This window comes from Apis laboriosa, unplaced genomic scaffold (assembly GCF_014066325.1).
Source record: "Apis laboriosa isolate Shangri-la unplaced genomic scaffold, ASM1406632v1 scaffold56_cov145, whole genome shotgun sequence".
NCBI classification, from domain to species: Eukaryota; Metazoa; Arthropoda; class Insecta; order Hymenoptera; family Apidae; genus Apis; species Apis laboriosa.
Window position 1 is genome coordinate 935,136 of NW_025223765.1, and position 12,623 is coordinate 947,758.

At 20.2% G+C, this 12,623-nt stretch overlaps 1 protein-coding gene across 3 annotated transcripts in view; it reads left to right on the forward strand.

Moving 5' to 3' along the window:
• The window catches only part of LOC122717676 (cadherin EGF LAG seven-pass G-type receptor 1-like), a 154,464-nt gene that overhangs the window by 859 nt on the left and 140,982 nt on the right, over positions 1–12,623 (forward strand). For all 3 annotated transcript variants that reach the window (XR_006347238.1, XM_043941955.1, XM_043941956.1), the window contains one exon: positions 4,609–4,806. Coding sequence is in view for 2 of the 3 variants with exons in the window: in XM_043941955.1 (XP_043797890.1) it covers positions 4,628–4,806 (179 nt within the window). In the remaining variant the exon portion in view is untranslated. The remainder of the gene's footprint in view (positions 1–4,608; positions 4,807–12,623) is intronic.

Below are 12,623 nucleotides of genomic sequence, written 5' to 3' on the forward strand. Positions count from 1 at the left end.
TTAAATGTATCTTAAAGAAAAAATGTAAAATGTAAATCTAGATAATGATAATAATAAATGATTGTAAATTACGTATGTCAAAATATCTATGTTGAGCAAACATTTGTTATAATTATTTATATATTTATTTATTATGGTTATAAGATTTTATTTATTAAATTTGAATATATTGCATTTTAAAAAAAAAAAAGGAATTTCAGTTTATTATTCTTTCTTTTTATCTGTTTATTATTCTTTGATTCATATATTTTTTATTATTTACTTTATTATTAAAATAATATGAAATAAATTTAAAAGTTAATATTTATAAAGTTCGCAAATAATCGTGATTTAAATATGATAAAAACATTAAATGGAGAGAAAAACGTATATCGGTGATCTAGAATTTATTTTGTTTTTGTGAATCAAATTAGAAATCGAAACGATAAAGTCTCTATATTTAAATTTCAAATTCGTATGGAAATAGAAAATTATATGCGAAACGTAGAACATTAATTTTCGAAATCATTGCAATCCTTTTATACATTAACGAAACATTTTTTTAAATGTTAACCGATCCTATTAAATTTTATTAACAAATCTTTAACAACGGAATATTTATCGAAATTGAAAAAATTCAAAAAAAAAAAAAATTATTTTTCTTTCATCGTTACATTTTTTTTTATTTTGTTTTGAAACATTTTTCAAGACAAAATTTAAATTATTTTTACAAATTTTTGATCAATTTTTGGTTATGAAGCATACGTTTAATAATTTAAAAAATATTAAAATTCAATGAAAATGTTACATTGGATTTATACTTGATAGTATTTATCTTTTTTCTTTATATTACTATTGATTAGTAATAACGATTATGCGTAGTTACAAATGTTCACTATTATTGGCAACTTTTGCAAAGGAAGGCCGCAATTTGTGGCTGGCGGTGTCGAACGCCATTTTGATTCACCTCTTTATAGGAAATTACCAGGCCTGTTTCAATTTGCCTCTCCCTGATACGCGAGACTCCATCGCAAATTCAATTTTCTTTATCAATCCTGACTGAAAAAAATATTAGTCTCGTTTTATTTTGATTTCAAATTGTTATTCGTACGTTACACATTATGTTTTAACATATATTTTAAAAATGCATTCAAAAAATTTTTCAAATGCTATTTAGAGAAAAATCTTAATGATAAATAAAATTTTATTATGTTTAATATGTCCTTATTTTTATTTCTCTAAATTTTTATTTCTCTAAATGAAATTGATTTTTTATTATTTTTTCGAAAATTAATTTAAATTATCCTTAAATTTAATATGCTTATTATTCTTTTTTATCTAAGAATTTCAAATATTTAATTAGAAAATTTTATCTTCATTTAAAAAAATAAAATTTTTTTCTTTATTTGTATAGATAATATGTAATTTTGATTCTTGATTATTTGAAAAAATTTAATTTAGTTTATTTACGTGAATATATTTAACTATGATATTTAAAAAATTTAGTATTATTATTTTTATTATTAATATATATTTACATTGATATCAGTATATAAAAGTTAACTATTTATAAAAATCACAGATATAATGATAATTTTTATATGTATAAAATAATAATATAAAAATATATTTATATAATAATATATGTATATTTATATATATAATATATTTCGATATATTTGTATACTGTAATATAATATAATATATATATATAATATATTTCGATATACTTGTATACTGTAATATAATATATATATATATATAAAGAATGAAAAAGAAAACTAATATTTTAATAGTTATATAATTTATTTTAATAGTATTTATTCAACTAATATTAATTATGAATCGAGTTTCATATTATTATATTATTTTCTCCTCTATATTTTATTGTGCCTCTATATTAAAATTATTTATAAAAATAACTTTCACGTATAAAGAATGAAACTTTTCTTTGAACTTGTGTAAATAATAAATAAATAAATTAAGATAAAAAAATATAAATAATTTATAAGATATAATAATAATAATTTTTCTATCTATAAATAAGAGTTCTTTTTTAAACAATTTTAATGCAAAGACACAAAAATAGTTAAAAATATCCTAATTCCATTTTTTATGGACTCTTAATGATATTTATAAAACTGTTGAAAGTATCTGAAAAATTTTTCTTTCTTAATATAATTTAAAATTATTATTACTTTTCTCTAATAGCTTTCATTTATAGCTTATGTTTATATATATATATGTGGCTTATGTTATATATTATGTTATATATATTATATCTATCATGACTATTTTTAATTTTAGAAAAAAGGATAAATTTCGAGTAGAAAGAGCTAATTTTACCGTGATCAAAATTATATAATATAATTATATAATATTATTTTTAATAGTGAAAAAAATTTTCATTGTTTAAATTTTCAGATTTAGTGTCTTTCTATAAAATTAATTTTTGTAATGTAGCAATGTTTTGAAATTTTAATTTTTTGTTTTAACATTTTTTAAAGAATTTTTTTAATTCTTATTTTTATTATATTAACAATTATATTATTTTTTTATTCTTTTGGTTTATAAATTTATTGATATTTCAAAATGAATATATAAAACAATATTCATATTATAAATAAATAAATGAAGAATTCTTGCGAAATGATAATTTTCCATACTCGAGATCTTAAAATTTTTTTTTATTCGATGTTTCTAAATTTTTTTTATATATTTTATTTCGTATTACATTTACATTTTCTGTGTTATTAATATATTAAAAAAAATAAATTAATTTGACTTTTGTATTTTATCGCCCTCATTTTGCTAAATCCATCATTGGATTTAAAATTAGATAAGGAAATGATAGACGGAAAAAATTTTACATTAAATTAGTTTCATTATTTCATTTTGTAACACAATAAATATAAATATAATCATAATACTTATTAAGTTTTCTAATAATAAAATTAATTCTGGAACTTTTTGAATTCATTATGTACAACATTTTATTTCTTCTTATTGAATAATATAACGTATCTTTTATAATAGTTAATTGTGATAATATAATACGTTACTTTTATGCAAATATCCAATGTCTATTAATCCACGAGATATATCCTTAAGTTATGTATGTAAAACATAATACGAATAATGTACGAGTTGCTTAGTGTGCACAGGATATTGATCATAAATCCTAATTGACATTTCGTGTACTCGTGTGCCGCTCCCTATAGAAATCATAAATCAAAACCCTATTCCATATAGATAGATTATATTGAAGAATCAACATCCGAGAAAAGATGTTGCTTTTCAGTTATCTCTCTTCTATTTCTTTAATATTTTCCTCAATTATTCGACAAAATTATATTATAATTAGGATTGAAAAGTGATTAATATTACAATACATATATATATATATATATTTATATTATCATATGTAGATACATACAATTTCTCTATTTTGTGTTATGTGAATTCGTATTATAAAACGAGAAATAAAAATAGATTCAAACTAATTCAAACTACGTTGTAGTTCGAAATATACGCCGCAATTTTGTGATTCTTTTCTCCATTCATCTTTCAAATTTTTAATTTAATTTTAATACATATATAACTTTAATTTTTATCGAAAATGTTAATATACATATATATAATAGTATTTCGTTAATTGTACTTTTTGCTCGCTTAAGCATTGTGAATTTATTTTCACTTTATTTTTTTAAAATATCCACATATTTTTAAAAATATGCATTGTAAAATATGATTTTTCTATCTCATTTATAAGAAATATTTTTTTTTTCTCGTCTTTCACAATCCAGTGAAGCGAGAAAATTGAAAAAAAGTCATTAACAATTCACAAAACATTTCCCTAAAGAATTGGCGCATTTCATTGTTAAACCTGCGATAGTTATTTACGCATGTATACGTATATTCTTAAAATAGGAAAAGAATATATAGAGAATATATAGAGTATCATCCATAAAGAGTCGACTCTCAAAATAAATACAAAAATGTTGATTCAGATTATTTATTTAAATTATTAGTAATTTATTAATTTGCATTAGATAAAGCGAGACGGGAATATAGTAGGAATAACAGTGTAACAAAGACAAAATGATCTCTATTTTCCTTTATTTTACTTCATTTAATTTCAATTATAGAAAGAATTATAATTTAGAATTATAACTTAATAATATAAAAAAAAATATAGCAATTTTTGTGTTTGACTTTCTAAAGTATATATCCCAAAATATATTATTATATTATATATATTATCATATTATTTGTATACTTAATATATATATAATATCTGTATATTTAACACTAGATAATCAAATTCGTCAAAATGATGGATTTTATATTTTTTATTTTACGATCATTCAAAATATTTTTGACAAAATTAGTTACTGTAAATTATTGAAATAGAAATTATTTATATCTTTATACCTATATCTTATTTTTATGACAACATTTTAATTATTTAATCATTTATTTATACGTAAAATAGATAAATATTACAATAATATAATGTTAATATATATACACCGTGTATAGAATAATTATTTGTATTTTATTGTTAATTATTCTAAAAGAAATGAGAAATAGAAGTAATAAAAATATTATATTTCTATATTATCGTAGATGTGAGAGTAACGAAGAAATGGAGACACTTTATACAGGAGCGATCCATGGATTTTCTCAATCGAATGGCGGACTTACTAATGGAATTTCGACGGGAATGGGTAGCTCGTTCGATCAAGATGGTGTCTTGAGTCTCATTGTAGTTTTAGGAGGAAGCTTGTCTCTGGTGGCTCTAGTCTTTGCCTTCATTACCTACAGGTAAGTTAAGTCAAATCCATTCGACGATAAATGATTAGAGAGACAAGATATAAATTTTCTTTTCAAAGATGTAGGATGAAATGCTTGCTTAAGTAGAAATAAAGTAAGTATTTAAAAAAAATTTTGTAGTTATCCAACAAAGATATTGACTTTTATTTTTGATGCGACCGAAACTTGAAATTTATTTACTTTCTTTGTCAAAAAAAAAGAACAGCGAATGAAAGAGAAAAAAAATCGAGAAACCGTTCAAAGAAAATACATATAAATAAAACAATATTGCAATGGTGAAATTTTTTTTTTGGTTTCTCTGAATAAAATTTTTGCTAACATATTAATAAGGTTTCTTTATACGATTTTAATATAAAATAAAATCGAACAAGATATATATTTTAGATTATATTTGTATATTTAAAAAGTAAAAAATATTTATATATGATTTAAGTTATATCATGTTTGATATTATTTTAATTAAAGAAATTTTAAAATTACGTTTTATAAAAGTTTTAAAAAAAATTTAAAAAAATCGAAAATAAAAAATTTTTATCGTTGTATTATATCACGTTTCACAGATTATATGATTATATGATTTCACAACGAGTTACATTCTACCCTCTTTAGTTAAAAATGTTCGAAAAATTTGAAGTTTTATCATTTTTCTGTACTCAAAATAAATGAATTAGATTGTGTCTATCTCTATAAAATTTGCATGAGCTTTTTAGTTTAAAATGTTAAAAAAAAAAAAAATCTATGAAATTTCAAATATCTCGATGTATCTTGAAAAAATGAAAAAATACTCAGAAGGTATATGACACAAGGTCATAGAATAAGATTGGAAAATTATAAGTTTGAATTTTTTTGTTATTCTCTTTCTTTTTAATATTTAATTTAATATTTGGTAAATTGCTATTTACTTAATTTTAATATTTGGTAAACAATATTTATTCGTTATAAATTTAATATATAAAATAATATTAATATTATTTCAATATATATTATTATATAATTTCAATGTATAAAATAATATTAATATTATTATTATATATATAAAAGCTATCATTATTTTTGTTAGTTCAATTCTTAAAAAATGGAACTTCGAAGCAAGCTTCGAGCGTATTTAATGAAACGAAGTATCGAACGAAACTTGATATCGATTCTTATCGATTATTATCGATGATTATTTGCGAAAGTCACTTCACAGACAAACGTTCGAATTTGATTTCAAACTATGGACGCTAAAAATATATAAAGGACGTGAAATTCGAACTTCGTTTCATCTTTCGTCGATAATAATGTAAAGAATGACAGAAAACGAAAAACGATTGAAAGCCCCAGATATTTATAAGGTTACTGTTCCTTCCAATGCGATATATTTCGCTTCGCTCGATTCAAGGTTAATTTATTCAGTAGTGGGGATCCTGAACGAATATATTAAAATCGAATAATAAAATACAAAAAATAATTTTTAAATATTTTCGATTTCGTTTCGATGTTATATCATTATGTGAACGTATCCAACATCAATTGTAAATTAAATTCTATTTCTATCACTGTGATAAGAAAAGGCGTCTGTTTATAGTGTTGCGAATAGAGATAATATATATAGTTCGAATAATAAAAGTTCTACATAAAGATGGGATTTTTGATTAATAGCAATGAATAAATAATTAATACTCGTGTATATGTATTTTAGAAGACATCCGTAAAAATGTTTAAATCGATTTGGTGTGGTACTCTTGGAGAATAAGGTTAGAAAGGGGTAGAAACTTTATAATTAAGTACTCCAGCCACCGGAAATTGGAGGAAAATGAAAAGACATGGCTTCCTCTTTCTTCGATATTAGTCATCCTTACTTTTAGATTTGATAATGTAGTTGGAATAGCAATTTTAGAGAATCTTGGCGAAATATTTTTGTCGTGTATAATTCGCGTTTCCACGATGCTAGAAATAGTTTTATCACAGGAAATTTAAAAACATATATACATATAAAAAAGTATATTGTATACGTATATAAAAAAGGGGATTAGAAATTTTTATTGGAAATTTGTTTTTATCGCAAACGAACATGGTTTTAGTGAGAGAAACGTTACATTTTTAAATTAAAGCGGGATTCTTTCGACACAAAGCTGGATATTACTTTCATGCCACTGAAATTTTAGTAATCCAATTGGTAAAATTTTCCCTCAAAAGGAATTCTTTAAGCTTCTTTATTAACTGTTTAAAAACTTTTTTTACTCAGTTTCATTTCTTATTTCAATCTATATTTACTTTCTTTCTACGTACATTCGCTTTTAAAAATATTTAAACTATTTATATTAAAAAATTTATATTAAAAACTATTTATATTAAAAATATTTTAACTATATATATTTAAAATATTTAAATATTTAAAAAAAATTTGGTGTAATTAACTTCTCTGCTTTATATCTAGAAATAAAACAATAATTTGTAGTATACTATCATTTAAAATTGGGAAATAAAAAATATATAGATATCAAAACTTGCATAATATTGAAAAAAATCTATATTAAAAGAAAAATGATCTCAGATTATAATTCAAAATTATTTCATAAAATAATTATTTTTATTTTTAATTATCCCTAAACAAATTTTTAATATTCTATTTATAATTTTTCTTAATATAAAATAATTATCAACATGAATAAACATTTATTATAAGCAATTTTCTTATAATATTTACAAATCATTTTTTATTTCATGCAGAAATATAGCTACTTATAAACTTTTGAAAAATGCATGCACGATATTTGATTTTAATCTATAAATGTAAATTATTTATTCTGATTAAAAATGGTTTAAACGAGAATTACATGGTTTTGAGAAAATCATAATTTGATATTTATTAATTATTCTGTAAATAAAGATATAAAGATCACATGAAAATGATACATACATTTTTTTAAATAAGATGGATATAATCATATAATATTTAATATTACATTTATATTATTTAATAAAAAGATAATGATATATATTCTTATTGCACAAAATAAAAAATCTGTCCAATAAATCACTTGTTTTTTATCAACATCTAGTTTAAATGCGATGTGAAATTTTTTTTTTTTAAATTAAATTAAATAGATAGATTATATTTCTTTCTAGTTTATTTTTTTTTTTTACGTATAATGAATTCAAAAACTCTTAAAAATAGATATATCTTCATATTGTAATCCTCAATCCTTTTAATATATTGAAAAAATATATAATATATTAATATTATAAATATTATATATATATATATTATAAATATTACAATATATTAATAAATATATAATATATAATAATTTTTTCAATATATAATATATTGAAAAAAAAAACTTATAAAATTTTGCGAATTCTTTTGGCACTGAATATTATTCCTACCAATAGTTATATAATTTCTTTCAAATTTTTATTTTATTTTTAAAAATAATCAAAATTTCTATTAATAATATAATTTCAATTTTAAATGTGAGCTTGAAATAAAACAATCGTTGAGTATCGAAAATAGGTCAAGTTAAAAATCGAGTGTTTATGCGCCAAGTATCCAATCTATGCGTGATCGATGAGTTTGGTCCCAAATCTCTTCCTTCCTATATTTATATTTCCTTTATGCAAATCGTTTTTTGGAAATTTTGCTTTTCTACGCGAGAAAATTTCATCCATTTTTACATAAGAGTATCATGAAATTTGTTAAAATTCTTTTCGCAAATTTGTTTTTCTGTGTAAAAAGTTTTACGAGAAATCTTAACGAAAGAGCATTATAAAATATCAAGTCTTTCTTTTATGAAGAATGAATATTTCCTCAATTTTTTTCTTAAATCATTTTTTCGATCCAATATTTATAATTATATTTCTTATTAATTAAGAAATAAAATTTCGTTAGAGGAATATCTTTATCCTTTTTTTTGTCGAACTCGACGGTTTTTATCGTGCTATGTACGAGGTAAAAATCTTTGGAATTTCTTGGAAATTTTCTCCTCGCTTTTTCTCGCTAGCTCATAGGTGGTATATTAAGGCTTTCATTAGAAGCTTCGAGATAAGCCGCATAGAATCCATATAATCGAAAGTAATTAACTTTTTATTCGGAAAAAATGATAAAAATGAAGATAACGAGTATTCTCTACGGAAATCATAGTGAGCCGATAAGTAGAATTTTCATGAAATTTGTTAAAAAAGGGTTATGTTAATTTATTCACAGTATTCGAGTAACAAGAAATTCGTTAAATATCATGGAGCACGTTTCACCATTATTTTATAATGGTCAAATAGTGCGAAATATTTTCATAATTACAGCCAGCAGTGGTCAGGAATTTGCAGGAATGGCTTACATGGCCATGAGCTTTTTATTCTCGCCAATTCTTGGAACTGCTAAGTAACTCGAGACAGACCTTGGTGTTATCGGTAACGAAGTGAATTAACTGGTATTAAATTACCGAAATAGAAGAAAAATATAATTCTTTTTTTTTATATTTTTTAATAATATTATTACATAATATTGATCAAATTATTGAGATTGGTATAATAATATTAATGATTACAAAAGTGATAAATGTTATTTAGATTAATGTTCGTAATAATTTCAATTATTAAGAAACATACGCTGATTATACAGTTTATTGAAGTTTCATTATAGAGTTGTTAATTATCTTATTTATATTTTATTGATAATTTTTGATATATCGATAATATATTAAAAACGATAAATTATAAATAAAAAATTTATATTTTTTTGTATTCAAAATTATTATTAAGATACGTAAAAATGTTATTTTATAAATATTATTTTACAGTAAATTGCAATAAAAATAAATAAGTTTTATCGAAGAATTGTATTGAAGTTTAAAATAAATTCAAAATTCACTTTTATTTGTGCTATTTTAATAATATTTTGAATCGAATATCGAAAACCCAATCCATAACAATGTTTTTAATAATAACTTTGAATAAAAAAAATTGGAATTATATATAATTATTTTCATTTGTTAACGATATTTTAACAATTATCGATATTTGAATCGATATATCGAATTATCGATAACATATTAATATTTTATATAATATTATTCAGATAAAAGATTTTTGGATAATAAGATTTTTTTAAATCAATTATCCTATATTATTTTGAAAAAAATAATATTTGTTTATATTTATATATGTTTATTTATATATTTTACATTTTGGTACATAATAAATTTACAAAATTTTTATTTTTAATATTTAATATTTTCTTTAAATTAATATTAATAATATTAAAACATTAATATTTTTTTATAATAGTATTGAAGTATTGAAAATGAGAAATAATGATTTATTATCTTAATTACAAAATAAATAAAAAAAAAGCAAAATTTGCAAGAATATTTGAATATATTATTAAAATTAATATTAATTAATATAAATAATATTATATATCGATCAGAAATTTATGAAATTTATTATATATACATATATAATAAAATTATATTATATAAAATTTAAGTTATCAAAGTAAAATAATAAATTACACATAATTGTATGATCATTGAATTTATATGCGAAAATTGAAATATCAAATAGATAAAAATCAATCTATTAATGAAAAATAATAAATTTGTTTAAAATAAGAATAAAACGTAGAATGTATTATTAGCAAAAAATAATTTTTAATACATTTTTAATAATTTTTAAAACATACTACCAATAATATCAAACCTAATATCAAATTATTGAAACCTAATATCAAAATAATAAAAATTGAAATAAATAAGAAAAATTTAAATAAATCATTTTAACATAATTTTTTTAAATAACATAATTTGAATATTTTTTTAACATAAAAATTCATTTTGGAATTTTCTTTTAAACAATAGTTCGTATTAAAATGAAAGTTTTTTTATTTTTTCTAATATCTATATATTATACTTCAATATATTGCAAAATATTAGACTGTTGCAAAATATACATCTACATATAGATATATATTTTTTAAGTTAAGTTATTTTGCATTACTATTTGCAATAATATCTACAATAATAATATCTCTATTATATGAATGTTCTATTAGCCTAACATTCTATTATCCTGTACACTATTTCTATTCATAATAATATAAACATTTCTTATCACAGATATGGAAATAAAATTTAATTTGTAATTGATGTTGAATACATTCAGTACATATAATGCTAGATATTGAAATGTATCGAAGCATGTAGTGATATGTTAGGTTAGGTTTGAAATTGAAATGAAATACTTAAGAAAATAAAAAAGCAATTAGAATAAAAAATAAAATTGACAAAAATATAGATAACATTTCAAAATTCAAAATCATTGTCATTAAAAAAAAAAGATAAAATTGAAAATTATTATATAAAGTATATATTTCTTTATACATTAAAAAATTTGTGTAATTTGACAATTATTGACAATTAAAAAAAATATGGAATTTCTAATTTTTATAATAAAATTTACATTATTCATTTATAATGAAACATGTTGTAAATAAACATGTTATTTAAAATAAAGAATAATTCATCCAAAAATTTGTATTGCATTATTCAACATAATTCTTTTATCTTGTATTCCTATAAATTCAGATAACAGAGACTATGTAATAGATTTTAAATTATTTATTTCTATTTCCATTTCTATTTTCATGTCCCCAGAATATTTTTGAAAACACTGTAGGTATAGAAATAACAAATTCAATTTTAAATTTATTCTCATATAAAAATTAAAAAATGTAATTTATTTTTCTAACTATTAATTTATCCATAGTCTTTAATAGTGAAACATTTTAACCTAACTAAAAAAAAAATGTATATATGCATGTATACGTTCAAAGGATTATGCAATGGAAAAAATAATCGATGAAACAAAGTCATTGATGTATTAAATATAAAAAACGAAATGTACACTCATGTGTGAAACAGTTGTTTTATTCCAATAAGTTTCAGTCCAACCATCGAATTACACATGTGTGCATCGTAATTGTAGTAACGCGATTGTTTTCGAACAATCGAAATAAATTTGCCAATTATTTCGCATCATTTTTTTATTCCATAACAAATGGTATGGAATTAATACACGTAACAATTAGAAAGATCAATAAAGTTGATTTTTATCGAGATATATTTTTTATATATATATATATTTTTTTTATGAATATTTATTCTAATTCAAGATTTATAAAATTTATTCTGCAATATTTTTTTAATATTCAAGTGAATTATTTGGATCATTAATTCTTTTTTACAAGTTTAAATTAATTATTGTTTTTTATTTATTAATTATTGTTAATTATTAATTATTTATTAATTATTGTTAATTATTAATTATTTATTAATTATTGTTAATTATTGTTATGTCTCGATATACAAGTATAATATAATAACGAATTTGTTCGTTTACATGATCATTTGCTATCAATTCTCAAAATTACTGGCTTGAGACAGATGTTATCTGATTCACATTAATTACTATGTATTGAATTACTAAGACACATATAATTTTCCTATATTTTTTATTATATTGCTACAAAATATGGAGCAATATAATAAGTCTTATTGAGTCCAATTATTGAGATTTTTATGATTAAAATAATAATAAACATAATTATATTTATATTAATTTTTATAATAGTTTCAATTACTAAAAAATAATTTGACTGTATTGTACTTTGTATTTTCCTTTCACTCTTACTCTTATATATGTGTATTATTATATAGTATGACCAAATTATAATTCAAACAAATGGCTGTGCTTGAAGAAAATTTAATTATTTTCGATTAACCCTTTCTTGATTATTAGATTTAGGTTAATATATCAAAATATATATG